Source organism: Oryzias latipes, chromosome 17 (assembly GCF_002234675.1).
Source record: "Oryzias latipes chromosome 17, ASM223467v1".
Taxonomy (NCBI): domain Eukaryota; kingdom Metazoa; phylum Chordata; class Actinopteri; order Beloniformes; family Adrianichthyidae; genus Oryzias; species Oryzias latipes.
In genome coordinates, this window is record NC_019875.2 from 5,959,355 (window position 1) to 5,976,305 (window position 16,951).

At 47.9% G+C, this 16,951-nt stretch overlaps 2 protein-coding genes and 1 long non-coding RNA gene across 3 annotated transcripts; 2 read left to right on the forward strand and 1 right to left on the reverse strand.

The window, feature by feature from the left end:
* Positions 1 to 2,051: 2,051 nt before the first annotated feature.
* LOC101160347 (60S ribosomal protein L5) lies at positions 2,052 to 9,829 on the forward strand. Its single transcript, XM_004078648.4, has 8 exons — positions 2,052 to 2,176; positions 2,424 to 2,493; positions 5,549 to 5,664; positions 5,744 to 5,878; positions 5,950 to 6,152; positions 8,013 to 8,190; positions 8,361 to 8,449; positions 9,675 to 9,829. Exons 1-8 carry the CDS (start codon positions 2,174 to 2,176, stop codon positions 9,775 to 9,777), a joined length of 897 nt encoding a protein of 298 aa, XP_004078696.1. The 5' UTR covers positions 2,052 to 2,173; the 3' UTR covers positions 9,778 to 9,829.
* Positions 9,830 to 11,054: 1,225 nt separating this feature from the next.
* Positions 11,055 to 16,543, reverse strand: LOC101160587 (protein FAM69A). The gene is made up of 6 exons (XM_004078649.4): positions 16,268 to 16,543; positions 13,824 to 13,958; positions 13,388 to 13,495; positions 13,137 to 13,313; positions 12,932 to 13,063; positions 11,055 to 12,843 (listed from the first exon to the last, which is right to left on the reverse strand). The coding sequence occupies exons 1-6, from the start codon at positions 16,319 to 16,321 to the stop codon at positions 12,163 to 12,165; spliced, it is 1,287 nt and encodes a 428-aa protein (XP_004078697.1). The 5' UTR covers positions 16,322 to 16,543; the 3' UTR covers positions 11,055 to 12,162.
* Positions 15,475 to 16,683, forward strand: LOC111949030. Its single transcript, XR_002875053.1, has 2 exons — positions 15,475 to 15,768; positions 16,046 to 16,683. It is a non-coding gene; the product is annotated as an uncharacterized LOC111949030 (long non-coding RNA).
* Positions 16,684 to 16,951: the final 268 nt, after the last annotated feature.

A 16,951-nucleotide genomic window follows, 5' to 3' on the forward strand; every position in this document is an offset into this window, starting at 1 on the left:
CATAGGTAAACCTCAACTATGACAGACAAAATGAAAAAAAATCCAGAGAATCAGAAAATTGTCGGATTTTTAAAGGATTTATTTGCAAATCATGGTGGAAAATAAGTATTTGGTCATCTACAAACAAACAAACATTCTGTCTCTCACAGACCTGTAACTTGTTCCAGATTGTTGACCTGCACCAGGCTGGAAGACTGAATCTGCAACAGGTAAGCAGTTTGGTGTGAAGAAATCAACTATTAGGACATGGAAGACATACAAGACCACTGATAATCTCCCTCCATCTGGGGCTCCCCCCAAGATCTCAGACAGACAGACAGACAGACAGACGGACATATTAATAGTCCACTGGGGAAAGTTGTTTTCATAGTAAAAAAATTCTTCATAAGCTACGGAATTATGGTATTCATGCATTTGCCTTTAGTTTGTTTTATTTTTGATAAAACCATGTATGGCGTATGTCTCAACCATTCAGAAAGCAACAAAAAATTACATTTGCGCTGAACTATTTCCCATTTCCACGTTGATTATTACCGACATCTGTAGCTTGTCAGATGTAATTAAATGGAGGGAAATAAAATGCCCCATCACAATGCGTAATGACGCACAATGGCTGATCTTGCGCTCTCAGAAGATGTGGCAAATGGAAGAATTCGGAGTGAACGCATCTTTAGACAGCAAGAAGACTTGCTGGCAAACGAGGACGACTGGCTTATGAGCTGGTTCCGACTTCCTCGAGCCGTCCTGTTGGAGCGCTAGACGTTTTTTTGCCTCGCCTTTGATGTCCGAGCATTTCTTTTTTTATTTCGGCCACGGTCCGAGGTTGTGAGGCTACAGCATTTACGGCGTCTGCCACCGTCTGCCACTCACGTGCCTTTTTGGCATTAGTAATGCCCACACTGTGCCCTCCAAACAACACTTTTCTCCTCTTTTCCACCTCGCCAACGACAACTTCAACTCCACATTGAGTGCAGTTACTTTTTTCTTCATTTCCTCTCGGTGTGTGCCATGGTTTCGCAATCAATGAATATTAATTTGTGGGCGTTTCACGGACTATTTATGGGCAAATATGGGCGTGTCATGAAGCAGCAAAAGCTGCGCTGCATTTAGAATTGGTTGTGATTTATTAAGGGAAAGATGCGTAGGATGTGCGTGCACACGGTTTTATAAATCCGAATATTTCTGTGCGTACGCACGTCCTATGTTTCATCCGTACGCCACTTCTGACGCAAATCCTACGCAAAGTTTTATAAATGAGGCCCCAGGCCCGTCTAAAGTCTGCAAGAGAGCATTTGGATGATCCAGAAGAGGATTGGGAGAATATCCTATGGTCAGATGAAACCAGAATAGAACTTTTGGAAAGAACTCTACTTGTGTTTGGAGGAGAAAGAATGCTGAGTTGTATCCAAAGAACACCATGCCTACTGTAAAGCATGGGGGTGGAAGCATCATGCTTTGGGGCTGCTTTCAGCAAAGGGATTAGGACGACTGATCCATGTAAAGGAAAGAATGGATGGGACGATGTATGGTCAGATTTGGAGTGAAAAACTCCTTCCATCAGCATTGAAGATGAAACATGGCTGGGTCTTTCAGCATGACAACAATCCCAAACACACGTTGCCCGGGTTACGAAGGAGTGGTTTCAGCCTTTCAAGGTCCTGGAGTGGCCTAGCCAGTCTCCAGATCTCAACCCCATAGAAAATCTCTGAAGGAAGTTGAAAGTCTGTGTTGCCCAGCAACAGCCCCAAAACATCATTGCTCTCAAGGAGATCTGCGTGGGGGAATGGGCCAAAATACCAGGAACAGTTTATGAAAACCTCTTGAAGACTTACAGAAAACATTTGATCATTGCCAAGAAAAGGTTTAGAACAAAGTAATGAGTTGAACTTTTGTAATTGACCAAATAATTATTTTCCTCCATAATTTACAAATAATAAGCAAACAGAATGGAAGGCTGGTTCATCTCCCAAACCAGAGATAGTAAGCCTCTTGTTAAAAAACAGACCATAGGAGCCGGGCAGTAGAGGGGTGCTGCTGCCCCCTGCTGGTTATTTTAAGGAGTGCTCCTCCCGGACAGCAGGGGGCGCTGTGATGTCCCGCCAACGAGCTTTTCCAGAGAATAAGGAAGTGCAGTGTGTCCAGAGCCGCACAGACGGAGGACTGAACACTAATAATGGTGCGTAATCAGGGTCCATTTGTCACTTTGTAGTGTAGATGGAGTGTTTGTGGATATTTGTGACGATAGAGACGCGTGTCTGGGAGTTTGAAGGGTGGATGTCGCCGGATTCGCTTGCGGCCGGTTAGCCGCTCCAGCGTGGCGGCGCTGGAGAGGCTAAAGGAAGTGGAGGCCTGTGCAGTCACCGTGGGGTCGTTCTCGTTTGTTACTGGGGGTTCTGTTGACGTTCTCCACCGTTTGTTTGCAGGGCTTCGTCAAAGTGGTGAAAAACAAAGCGTACTTCAAGAGGTATGAGGTCAAGTTCAGGAGGAGGAGAGGTAAGGAGCCTGATGACGTCACACTCTGTCGAGGCAGGATCATCTGAATCTGATTTTCTGAGGAGGTTCCGGTTTCTGAAATGTGTTGATGTTGTACAGAACTACGCAACATTCAACGATCCCTTCATCCGAATGAGGAGCAAACCCGTAAACCACGTGGTACAGTTCCACTAATGAGGCTTTGAAGCTTCAGAAACAAACTACTGTTGACAAAACCACTGATACCCATGTTAACCAGATTCTACACCATAAAGATTAGAAGAAGCTGGTGTAAAAAGCTTACCATTTACTGTTCTTTATCTAATTATGACAGTTTGTTCATTTGTGTCAGAATCATGAAATGAGACGTTTTTGGGTCACATTGTTTATTATTAAAGCAGACTCTTTGACAGCTGGCTGGACTCATGAAATCTATCACACGCTTTGTTACGTCCAAGCCTTTAAGAACCGGGACAGAGGGAGCACCAGCACCCGTCTCACTTTAGGGTTCACCTCTGCTGTCCGGGGCAGGAAGGTCCTCTGGTCCCCATGAGTTTAAACTATTGACTGTCTAGTTTGACTGGATCAATGGCGTGTGACGTCATCATCTTTAGAAGACTCCTCACTTCCAGTTCCAACTAATTGGAGACATTTCAGTCGCCATTTTTCCGCAATATGTCTGTCGCCATGTTGGAACCAGATGTCCTCAGAAGCCAGGATTGGTCCGCCTACATTTCTATGGCAACCACTCTCTCTCCAATCAGGAGTGAGCATGTTAGAAGGCCACACCCCTTCCACTGAAGGCGGGCTAGTTCCTCACCAAACTTCTGAAGATACCTGATGGGTAAACGCAGCCAAAAGTGATGCATTAACTGAAGCTGAGAACTGGACTGACTCCTCCCCCTGGCGTTCCAAACAGGAAGTGGTTCCAAGAAGCTAAAATCCCATAGACTCCTATAGAGAAATGAACAGCTGTTACTCATCGTTCTATTGGTCAGAACAACCGTTCTGGATCTCATGATTTTTATAATAATAATAATTCATTTCATTTAAAGCGCCTTTCATGAAACCCAAGGACACTTTACAAAACAAAGGTTATAAATAGACATTAAAAGCACAATAAATACAAGAGACAAAATCAAAAGTGAATCAGGATGGAAGGCAGAAATAAACAGATGAGTTTTGCGTTTAGATCTTTATTAACATGTTTCTGATAATCCTTTTTTTTTCTTTCATATTTTGTTTGTTGTACACGGTTTTCATCTATGCCCTGTTGGTAGAGCTGTGACGTTGTCGGATTTCTGATCACCGCGGTGATGAACCACCAGGGGGCGCGGCGTCGCGGTTAACCGCAGCCCCCCCCCCCCCCCCCCCCAAAAAAAAAAAAAAAAAAAAAAAAACACAAAATCCCCGGCGGCCGCATCAGAATTACATACAACGTAGTATTCTTTATCAACAAATAACAGTAACAACTATCTGAGCCTTCACCTGTGCTCTCTGGTACAGACATCTTCTCAGAATGTTATATATTGCCCAGACTGCAGACACTTTGTCACCTCTCCGCTGGCCATGAAGTCTGACACCCATGAAGAACGCGGGGCAAGAGGCCCTTATTCATAAAGACACGTAACTTTGCGCTGGACAAAATAGTTCCAAAAAAAACATGTAGTGATATTCATGGAAATCTAACAGTGCGCGTTCATCTTTGGTGTTAGAGTGACTGAGAACAGTAATAACCCCCCCTAACACAAAATCCTCCGGCGGGCGGCCGTGTCGCGCACTTAAGAACGCACGCAGCTTATAATGGAAAGGAATACAATGGAAATTAATAATTAGAACGCAGTAAATTTGTCTTAGAATGAGGATGTGCTTCTGAAAGCGCGCGCCCGTGTGTGTAAAGGGAGCCGCGTGTCACGTGCAGCGCAGAGCGCACGCCGACAAAAGACAGTGACAGGCGCGGTGGGAGAAGAGAATAGTCTGAAGGAAAGTCTGAACACAGGACTAGCAGAAAAAGGAAATTATCAGCAAAGATGAACGTGTTTAATGTGTTTATTATAGTTCAATCACGCACCATATGCTGGACTTTCAACAAAAAAAAAGTGCGGTGATGAGGTCATCACCGCGGTGATGCGGTTATCGTCACAGCCCTAGCTGATGGCTAAATTAAAACCCTCCAAAAATAGCCAAGTTAACAAGAACAAACGTATTTGGAGAGTTTCTTTTAGCAGAAAAGAGGAAACAGAAGGAGGGTCTGTGACTTCAAAAGAAAATAGATCTGCATTAAACAGACAAAGTCTTTATTCCAACGATGGATTTATTGTGACAGTAGTTCCCACAGACAATATTCTGTTATAAGGTTGCTACTAATAAAGGTGGATTCATGTTTATTACATTTAAGAAAAAGCAGCGTATCTGTCACACGAGGATGACCTCACCAGCTTGGTACAGTCCGGTCTGCGGCCTGAAAAGGTCGAAGACCGCTGCTGTCATGAGTGACAGGTCGTGTTTGTGGAGTTGGCTCTTGGTCGTCAGAATTCAGTCGTAGTTGTTCCGACCCAAACTAAAGCTCAGTAATGTAGGGATTTGTCTGGAGAGCCCCGTTTCTTTAGAACATGTGATCTTTACTGGAGTGGAAGTTCAGGTAATCCTGCTTCAGTCTGCTCCTCTGGTCACATGAGATCAGAGTGACTGTGGGGTTTGTGTTGGTAGAAGTTTACCGGGTAATCATTGAAGAGAGAGGTTTCCATCATTGTCAAAGGTCTGCTGGAATCTTGTAAACGCGGTTCTGTTCCTCCCTGATGTGAAGCGCTCACATCTTCCATGCTGAGGCAAAGTCACGATTGAATATTTAACCTTTATTTACAGGAAACGTCCCATTGAGATAAAGAATCTCTTTTTTTCAAGGGAGTCCTTGCTAGGGGGAACAATAAATGACATTTATAATAAAAATGTAAACAATTAAAATTTACAATAAGTAAAAATGAGAGTTGATGTAAAACAGGTACCGTTGACAGTGACTTTCTCCTTCATTCGTCACCATAATAATAAACTCATTCTTTTTTCCCTGCTTGACCAGAGGGGAAAACGGACTTTTATGCTCGCAAGCGCCTGGTTGTTCAAGACAAGAACAAGTACAACACCCCCAAGTACCGGCTGATCGTCCGCTTCTCCAACAGGGACATCTGCTGCCAGGTCAGACGGCCTCGCCGGCGCCAGGCCAGTGGTTTGTTTGAAGTAACTCACGTCTCTGCTGTCCCTCTGCATTGTCCAGATTGCTTACTCAAAGATTGAAGGTGACCACATCGTGAGTGCAGCGTACTCCCACGAGCTTCCCAAATACGGCATCGCGGTCGGACTCACTAACTATGCTGCGGCGTACTGCACCGGGCTGCTGCTGGCTCGCCGGGTAAGCACGCTCACGCTGCGGCGCCCGTCTGCCCGTGGCCTTCAGGCTCCAACACGGTGCTGTGTTTGCAGTTGTTGCACAAGTTTGGGATGGACCACGTCTACGAGGGCCAAGTGGAGGTGACGGGCGACGAGTTCAACGTGGAGAGCGTGGACGGACAGCCGGGGGCCTTCAGCTGTTACCTAGATGCTGGTCTGGCCAGAACCTCCACAGGAAACAAGGTGTTTGGAGCCCTGAAGGGCGCCGTGGACGGAGGACTATCGATCCCTCACAGGTCAGGATGCCGAGCAGAAAAGCTTCACCTCAGCTTTTAGCGGCTTTCATTACAAAGGTGGGAGGTGTTGAGACGCAGCAGAGGTCAGTTTGAGATGAACCGTGCTGTGGCGAGAACAGAGCAGAGCGCCACATCATTTCAGTGTTTGTCTCCTACATAGAGACAAACACTAACTAAACAAACACTAACAAACACACAACAGCCATTTTTACTGAAAGCACCATTTTATCTTAAACTCCAACATGGAATAAAATGCAAACATTGAACTGAGGAAAAAATCCCCAGAGCCTCACCCTGTAGTGTTCTGGAGGCTTTTCCTTTTAATGCACTTCCTGTCTGTGTCTGCAGCCAGCTTAGCTATAGACTCACCTGTTCCCCATAGGACAGCATCATTGACAGGAAAATGATTTTTGTTATCATGCAGAATAGGGCTGCACGATATGAGGAAAACTTGCGATATGCGATATGAGGGATTAATATTGCGATAACGATATAATTTGCGGTATATAAACAAATAGCGAAACAACCAAAAACATCATTCCCATTTTATTGCAACAGTTTAAGAATTGTACTCTAAATGACCCTCGTTGACATAGGAGGGAACATCTAACATAAAAGGGCTCCATCTGATTGGTCAACAATGCTAAAGAGTATCCAATTGGTCAAATGCATAAAGGGATTTATTTGATTCATTAAATAATTTAAGCTGCCATAAGATTGTTTTAGGTAACCATTTATTGCAATTTTTGCTGTGTTTTGCTATATGCATATTGCACAGCTTGATCTTGCGATAACGATAAATTTGCGGTATATTGTGCAGGCCTAATGCAGAACTTTGTGAGCTTGTTGTGTAAAGGCTGTGCAGCCATAAGCAGAATCTACGTCCAGGAAGGAACCACAGCTCAGGTTTTCCCGCTGTACTCTTCTGCTACAGGCTTTTAAAGTCCGGTGTGTCCCACAAGAGAAGTTAGTGATTCTTCTGCTTAGAGACCATGTGTGGTCCATCTGCTGGGTCTGCTTCTAGTCTTTAAGGAGTGTTTTAGAAGATTGTCTTAAGTTCTGCTGCATGGTTTAAGCGGCAGATGCCGACTCACCGATCAATGTTCCTGCAGCGGTTCTCCCTCCTTCAGTCACACGTTTGTCTCACTGGTGCTCTTCTGCTTCTGAGAGGTGGTGTCGGTTCTTCTAGTGGAGGGGTGCCCACGCTACCAGAAGAAACCGACGGCAGAGTGTCTTCATTCAACCTCAAAGTTGACGATTTCTACTATCGTCTTAAAATACTGTTAATGTACTAATAGCTCAAAGTACATAGTAAGAGTACACAATCTTTGTGAGGAGAAAGGTTTGTGGTGTGTATTCATATTATTTTGTAGTAATGCATGATTAGATGAGGTGTTTTATTCTGAAAACAGGAAGCAGTGATGATGATGGCGTTTCACGCTCTGCTCTAAACCGTGTCATGGGGGGTGTATGACGTCTCTACAGCGCGGTGGTACTTCCTCCGAGGGGGCTCGGACCCCTTGGGGGTGAACCGCAGACCCAGCGTCAGGTGCCATGGGGGCGTGGCTGGGTCAGACGGGGCGTCTCTGTCTGGCTTCTCAGGCCGCTGTGCGCTGAGTGTCGTTAAACACAGAGACGTGTGTCAGAGGACGGTTCATTGGCCGTTCTGCATGTCAATCAAGTGACTTACTTCACGCCGAGGATGAAGATTCTCCGATAAGATTTAAAAATACTCATATATTTGTATTTTGTTCATCTTTGCTGGCCTGCGTTCTGCCGTCACACTGCCGTGATGACACCCTGATCTAGTGCCTCGGCGTCGTCTGTTCCAAATCCTCCAGCTCTCTTCTCTTCTTCCAGCCTGAAACGCTTTCCAGGTTACGACGCAGAGAGCAAAGAGTTCAACGCCGACATGCACCGCAGGCACATCCTGGGCATGAACGTGGCCGACTACATGTCCTACCTGATGGAGGAGGACGAGGAGGCCTACAAGAAACAGTTCTCTCGCTTCATAAAGAACGGAGTCACGCCAGACGCGGTAAGACGTTGGAGCTCGCCGTCCTTCAGCTGCTCGTTTGCACCATGTCTGCGGTTTCCATGCTTGGGAAAATCGCCATGCTGATGTTGCACCTTCCTGTCATCTGGCTGAGAAGCGCCTGCAGCGCCACCTTCAGGCTTTTGGTGTGAACCGCTGGTTTCTGTTTTCAGGTGGAGGAAATGTACAAAAAGGCACACGCTGCAATCAGAGCAAACCCGGTCCACGAAAAGAAACCCCAGAAAGACGTCACCAAGAAGAGGTGGGTGTGCCCTTCCTCTGCATCATTAGCCGCGGTTACATGGGCAGAATATCTTGATCGGATCAATGGTGGGGTTAAAATTCACCCGTGCACATGGAATCAGAAAACCTTTTGCCGATTAGAACAAACGTCACACTTTCGGTTGGAATGAATCGTTTGGGCATGCGCAGTAGTGTTGAAAACTCCCGGATGAGGAAGTAGGTCCCGTTCTAAACAAACAGCTGCCACAGACATTTATTTTATGCAGCAGCTCGGTAATATGTGAGACGATCTTCCAATCCTGCTTTTATTAATGTCATGAATAGTATGAAGCGCCTGTTCGCTCATCGTTTTATTTAATCCGTGTGATCAGTGCTGGAAGAAGGGTTAGGACAGGCTATAAACACAGGCTAACAGCCTGATGGACACAAAATGCAGGACCATGAAACGCAGCAATCTGCGTCTTGGCTGCATGTTAATAACATCAGTCTTTATTTTGTCCGGACACAACTGGAAACACGAATCTACGTGATTGTTTGAACAGTTTCTAAGGACTGAGCGACATTTATTTCTGCTTCCCCAAACTCGCTGCGTGAGCTGACGGCTCTCCTGAGTCCTGCAGCCGCTAACCCAGAGCGGCGGGACGGCTCGCAGTCTGAATTCTCCCACACCTAACAAAACAAAACAAAAAACGCATACGTAACAAAGCATCTTCCTCCCATCAGACACGAAGTTATTAATCCGGCTGCTCTGCTCACTCGGGTGCCAGTAGACCGAGTGAGCGTCAGGGGGCAAGCGCTCTTTCCCCACATCTCCCTCATGAGGGGTGAAAGAGAGGGGAGAGCCAGCGGGACGAGAGCGGAGCGGTGCTTTTCACGGGGCGTCCACAGAGCAGCTGATGGGTCCCGTTTGAGCTCCAAAGCTTTCATCTTCCATCCGTCTATGCGTGACATAAACCAGAGCAGTAGTGACACACGATCAGAATGACCGTTTACATGCTCCACGGTCGGTATAACCCACCTATCTCGATCGGAAAGAAATTTTGATCCGAACGAGTCTGACCGGGGCAGAGTATTCCGAATGACGCGTTTACATGACGCATTTTCTTTCCGATCAGGCGTTCTTTCCGATTACTTTTGCCCATGTAAACGCGGCTATTGGTGCACTGGGGGGCCTCAAAGCAGCCCCCCCCCCCTCCTCCTCCATGTTCTGCATGTTAATGGACTCCTGCTGTTCTTCCTGACAGATGGAATCGAGCCAAGTTAACTCTGGCACAGAGGAAAGACCGCGTCGCTCAGAAAAAGGCCAGCTTCTTACGAGCGCAGGAACAGGAAGCGGGCGATGGTTAGCCCCCCCCCACTGCACACACATCACGAGATAATAAATCCGCCTCAAACTCTAGCCTTCCTCGTCTGCTGTGTTGATTGAAGTGACTTTTATTCCAGGAAGAAACGTGTTGTTATGGTTACATTAAAGGGTCTACATCGGGGGTGGGCGATCCACGGCCCGCCTCCATGTTTAGTCCGGCCCTTAAACAGTATCAGAGACGCATGATTTTACTTTTTTCAGTCTGGCCACCCCCGATTGAGACCCACATGGAACACATTTGAATCCACCGTTCTGCAGTCTGTGTCCCGGTCACATCAGGAGACCGTCTTTCTACGTCGCTGTTTCTTTTAGGGAGATTATGCTTTTTGTTTTTTTCAAACGGCCCACCCTGTTCTGCGTCCCTACTGGCTGTGGATCGTGTCAATCTCCTCCGTGTCATGCAGCATAAACCTGATGGTGATCAGATCTTTCATTCTTTATTCCTGCTATGAAGGTTTGAACTTTTAGTATTTAAACATGAGAGAAACGTTCATGTGAGGAGTTTAACTGCCACGGTTATTTTTGGAACCAAACTCCTGCAATAAACAAACACTAGAACATGCAAATATCTGTCCAGAAGAATTGGATTTTTTTTCATTGCTGCTCATGAAGTTTAGAGTAAAATGACACATGAGGAGCTCAGCTTCCAAAGTCTCAACAGGACTAAGAAGGGAGAAGAATATATATTTTCAAAGCACGTTAACGGTCGGGGTCAACAGGAACCTATGAGAACGCCGACTGAACTTTTTTTTTTCCCTTATATTTTTTATCTTCACTGGTCTCCATAGCAGACATGCGGGGAGCGCAGACTCTACCTGGAAGGGGCGGTTCCTAACTTGGTGAGGTCATAATGTGAGAACCCGCTCGTTCTCATGGATTGGGAGGGGCTGGTGCCCAGAGAGCAGGTTTTTAGAGGAAGACTCGGAAAAGATCGAATGGATCAAAATACCACTTAATGAAGATAAGAAGACACTTCAAAGCTGATTTAACATGATGTAGGCCCTTTAAATATAATCCTTTAGAATCAGAAAAACAGGCGTGTCCTCCTTCAAAGCTGCTAGAACAATCAGCATCATGGTGCAGTGACGGGACAGTTCAGAAATCTGAAATAAACTTCTGTTAAAGTACAGCTCGTGCGTGAACGGGTCAGAAACCACTTATTTGTGAGGAATGAAAGTAAGACACTTCAAAGTTCAAAAAGGTGATTTTTTTTTTCCTTGATACAGACCCTTTAAACCAATCCAGCTCTGCAGGAGTCTTCAAGTAAAAATGATGTGGAATTCATTTATTTGTGCAATATCATGCCAGCTTCTTCAAACAGGAAATCCTTTTCAGACTGGACAGCAGCATGAGACAGGAGGATTATGGGAAATGGCGAACAGCATTAGATGTAAACAATCACAAGTGACTGGACTCTCAGTGGCACAGTGAGAAGTAAAACATGACGGATGCTGAGTCAGCATTTTGTAGTGAACAGCGGAGCACGCCTGTGCACGGACCTTCGCATTTCTCTCAGTCCATGAACCGGAATGTTTAGCAGAAACCTGTTCAGGTGGACGTCACCTGAAGGGCGGCCCTGTATTGGTCCCTTCAACAGCAGGGGGAGGAGCCTCAGGTTACTGTGTCTGTAACAGTTTGTTCATCTTTCTAGTGAATGTAAAGGACATCTTCATCTGGCTGGTATGGCTGCAGTTTTTCTGAACATCACTGGATGTTGGTGAAAGTTGTTCTTAGTTTTCATTTCGTATTTTAGTTCTGTTTTTTCTATTCGATGCATTGTTCAAACTGGAAACTCCTCTTGGGTAAAGTGCACTCACAGAAGGCAGGTCACTGCACATCTCTCTCCCTCCAACAGGACTCACGTCAGCTATAGGATGGAGGGGATCATGGGAAAGGTGCCGCTGACTGCAGACAGGTTCATGCCCCAGACCTGTTACAGGACGATGGAGGTAGAACCTGCTGTGAACTGCTCTGAAAAAGAGCAAAACCGTCCTCAGAAATTGATGCTGCTGGTCTGGGCGGCTCAGTCAGCTGCGTTTGGGACCGGCGCACAGGAAACCAGGGTTTGATTCCCAGGGGCTGCGGTGAGCTTCATCCAGTGTGGGTCCTTGGTAAGACACTTTGTGCTACATCCTAATTGTAACCATAGGGGGGCTGGAGTCGGAGTATCCCTGTACCGGTCCCCAGCCCGGATAAAGTACAGGGTTGTGTCAGGAAGGACATCCGGCGTAAAAGTCTGCCAAAGCACCTGTGAGAATCAGTGACGGCTGATTCCCACAGGTGACGGGATGTGCAGAAAGGTGGACAACATTGACATGGATGCTGCAGACACTCGGCATCTGTTCCTCGCAGAGGGAATTCCTCGGTCACGAGTCCTTGGTATGGGAGATCTGTCTCCACAATAGGGCTTTCAGGTTGTTGAGGATGAGGGAATGTTCCATGTCCAGCTGCCTGGAGTTCCCTCTGAGGGCCATGCAGGCAAACAGCTGCCTCTCCAGTTCCTCGCTCATTCCTGACGGTGCTCCACGCAGGAGGTAGTCCTTCAGCGTGCGGCATGCCTTCGCCAGGTTAGGCCGGAGCGGCTGCTCCCCGCACCGCTTCTCCGATAGATCACACGACGTCTGGCAGTCTGCACCGTACACGCAGTCTGCATCCGTCTCACACCTCAGGGCTCGCATGTTGCGCCTGAACTCGTCTTCAGGGACTAGGACTTGAGTGTCGGTCAAGCGAAGCTCGTGCCGGTCTGTGTATCCAAAGTGCACCGCTGCCAGGTCGCACATCAGAAAGCTGCCATAGGTGCCATGAAAGACGTCCTCGACCAGCTCCAGCAGGCCCATGGAGATCTTAGCTTTGCGAGGCCACGACGGGGTGAACCACTGATCCATAGTCCGTTGCAAACTGCCAGGCACCCAGGACACTAGTGGCCACGGCAGTGCGAAACCGTACAGAGGCCCATAGGGGACACGGTCTGTCATGTAGAGGTCTCCACAGAAGCCGAGGAGGCGGGGAGTGTGTCCCCGTTCCTGCAGCACCAGGCCCAGCAGCACCTTGGTGGTCGGAGTGGAGACATTTATGCATCACTTTCCACAGATCACAGGCTCAAAAGCATCCTGCAGCTCAAAGGCTGCACCATACCTCATCCCTCTGCAGGACGGCCCATGTGGAGCGGGCCTCTGGCAGGGACACTCGTCCATCTTTGTTGCCATCCGTGACGGAGAGGATCTGACTGACCAGGCCGGAGAGATTCACCTGCTCTCCCAGCTTGGACTAGAGGACAGAAAAGCTTAGGCTGTAGCTCAGGATGGGTTTTTGGCTCCGCCCACACCTCCGCCCCCTCTACCTTGAGCAGACTGAAGACCATCTCTCTGAACTTCTCCACTGAGGTGCCTTTAGAAGGCTGGTCGAATGCTGGAGCTTCCCTCCGCGGCTCCGGTTCGTCACTCAGATCATAGCGCGCTGCCTCCCCCAGCTGACAACGGATGACGCCGCTGTGGTCCCCCCAGCTCCCCGTGTAGACCTTTGGAGGGAGAGGCACCGTGAACCTTTTACGCACCGTCATGGAGGGAGGGGACAACATCAACAGCCTCTTACCTGGTTGTTTGGCAGCGAGGACAAGCACCTTCCAAAGTAGAGCGTCCCTTTGTCACAAAGACTGCTGCAAGCTGAGCCGTCAATCACTCCTCGTCTGTACTTTTCACACTTCAGAAAAAGACAAATCGTCAGACGGCAAAACCTGAACCAGCTGCTCTCCCTGCAGCAACCAGCTCTGCAGGTTTCCACGTCAGCAGGACACCACATTTTATTGAAGCCAGATGTGAGCCAGCATCAAACAACTGACACTAAGGACACTGGTAGAGTTTCCAAATGGTTAGACGGAACTTGTGGCAGTCATTGAGGGGGCAAAAACCTGCCCCGCCCCCCCAAACCCCTTCAGCCTTAGCAGCTCTTCCTAGCAAAGGCGTATCTGAAAAACGGAAGCGTTAGTGGACAGACGGAGGTTGGAGGAGTGGGCGGAGCAGCTACTCACGATTGCGTTCTTGCACTCGTGTCCTCTGCACAGCTCCGTGTAGGCGGAGTATTGGACGTAGACCACCCAGCTGCTCACCAGCACCGTCAGCCATGTGAGAAACAGGTACTTCACCCGCATGAAGGAGATCCGAGCCTGGGGGAGACCCAAGCGTCACAACATGCTCCAGGACCCCCACCCGTTTAGACAACAGCAGAGATTTACAGTCAAGCCCGACGGCTGAGGAGAAATGCCCCAAAGCAGGATGTGAGCTGCTTGTTGCCCCCCCCCCTCCACACCTTTTGGTTCTAGACGGATTAAGTCAGTCTGGTGGGGGTCACATGCTCCAAACATACCCCCTTGTTCTCAAAGGAGAAACAAAACAACTCTTCCTGCTGACTGTGGCTGTGTGGAGGAAGGCTGTGGATGTAAATACAGACTCAGCAGAAGCCAATGCTGTTCATATGGTCAGTCCATTGACTGTATAGGAGAACTGGACTGAGCGCGTGTGGCGGCACCCACAGAAAACGGCGTCCTCCTTCAGTTCAGTCACCACTTCATGATACGGGTGCCGCCATTTAGAGCCAGATCAGAGAGCAACGATCGGTCCGTGTTGGTCTTAGTCAACGTTTCCATGGCAACTTCTGCCGCCAATCAGGAGTGAGCTTGTTGGAAGGCCACACCCCTTCCACTGGTACGTGGGCCCAGAAAAATCAAACAAAGATTTTGAACGTTGGTTGAGGGGGGCGGCAGGCTCCTCCTACTTTTGTTGAAGAATCTGATTGGTCAGTTTCTAACTTGAATAACATGGACAGAAACGACATCAAAAAAAGAGTATTTTGAAGAAGATTTTAAACAAAAAAAGCTTCTTCTGACCAATAGAATGATGAGTAACAGCTGTTTATTTCTCTGTAGAAGTCTTGGATTTTGGCTTTTTGGAGCCACTTCCTGTTTGGAATGCAAGGGTGGGGGGGGCCACTCAGTCCAGTTCTCATATACAGTCGATGGGTTCCCCCCAAAACATCACTGAACCTGCTTTTACATCGGAAGTTTGCTGGTCGTTCCTGTAGGATTTTTGTCAAGATTCTCCTCCCTTTTCATCGTTTTTCTCGTTCTCAACAACCTCTCACTTCAACAGCTTTGTGCTTCATTCATCGGATATTTTGTTTCTGTTTCACCCTCACACTACAAGAACCGAATCACAATAAAGTAAAGAAACTGTTTCTGGAAAATGTTGTTTTCTATGCTCAAGCATAATAATGAAGAAAGGAGTTTTCTGGAGTAAAGTGACCAGAAAATTTTCTCCAGATGCTTTTCCAACATCAGTAAAATCAAAGTTGTAAGGCGGCATTTCAGACGAGGCTTTGTTGGCGTTGCTCGTGCACGCCGACTGTCTAATCATGTGACAGATATGCAAACAATTGAAGGAGTGAAAGAACACGGTGAAAGTTTGACGCCTGCAGCGCGACAGTCTTCACAGGTTTGTGGTTCCAGGATGCTGTCCCAGAACGACTGATGCGTTCACATCAATGCTGGCACCTTAAATCAAACTCTGCTGGACTGTAGCCCCACGGCCCCCCCCCCCACACAGATTCAGTTCCCCTCATGTGGTCTGTCTGCAGCGCCGGAGGAGCTCCTACCGTCCTCCAACGCCACAGAAACAGGAAGCCGTCACATCCAGCAGCACTGGTTTTGTTCCTGACATCTAAACCTTTGCTCCTCCTGATCTGCAATAGCAGTCGTGGATAAAAGAAGTCAAAGTCCTGTCAGCTTTGTCCTCCCCCCATCCCCTGGGGGGCTGTGGGGGGTGAGACACATCCGTTATTACACCATTTGGTGATTTCCTCATCCAGCCCCTTAATGCTGAGTCTATGCGTGTAATCGAACTCGTGACCTTCCAGTATCAGGCCAGACGCTCTTCCACAGGCCCACGGACCTGCTCCATTCTGAAAATAAGATTCAAACAGTGAGTTAACTGTTACTCCAAAGCAGCTCTCGGGAGGTTTTTCGGACTCCTGGAAGACAGAACCGTCTACTGATCCATCTGGGTTTTGTCCCGTTCGGTTCCGGGTTTCCTCCATCTCCACGGCTGCTGGCCCCTCACTGAGGTCCGGCCATGCCAATTATTTCAAAATAGCAAGAAGATGGCGGGCAGATTAATAATTGATGATTGGGCGATTTCATAACCAGGACAGGCGATTATTTGGCCAAGCCGCGGGTCATGTTGTTGTTGTTGTTTACAGAAATGAGTACCAGCATGTCGGACAGGGGGGCCCGGAGGACGCGGCCCCCAAACTTCCCATTCGGCTGTTTTCCCTCACGTTCGAATCAGCTGACACACCGGGGACTCGGCCTGGACTCTGCTCCGCTCCCGTGAGCGCCGAGGCCGTACAGCCCCACAGACGCCTCCGGCGCGTGCGCCCCCAGCGCGCGCGGACACTCCGGCGAGCACCGCAGCGGCTTACCTGAAAGTAGAAGGACCTTTTCACCCAGGCCCGTGGAAGCAGACCCTTCGCCATTACAGACACGGATCATGTCAGGACGCGGACCGGCCTCTCGGATATCCCACGAACACGCGCACGCCGCGCGGATTCCACATCAGTCGAGCGGAAACGGAGGAAACGTCCACGTGTCGCGGTTTGAGAGCGGGAAGGAGCACAGCGGCTGTTCTGCAGCTGAAGGCTGCGGCAGCTGCGTGTCTGACTGCAGGCGACATACCTCCGGCTGCAGAGGGGAAAAAAAAGAAAGAAAGAACGGGTTGCGCATGCGCAGCGGGCTCCCCGACCTGTCAACGGATTACATCTCAATAAAAGTAAAAGATGAAAGAAGTTATCAACCATTTCACAGAGGATCACAAATATAAAAATGTCTGCTGACGGTTTTCGTGTCTTTTTCGAAATATCTTCCTTTGAGTCTAATTCTCTTCACTCTAAAATGTTGATCTAATGGCTGCTTTTCACATGTTTCAATTTAACCCAAACCCACAGTGTTGAAAGGTTTTTAAAGTAATTGGCATCCAGATGAGGATGAGGATTGATTGATTTCAATAAATTAACAAAAAAGAGAAGAAAAATACAACAAAAACACAAATACATAGAGGCCTAAATCAAATCTATTCAAGATATTAATTCATAAATTCATTAGAAGAA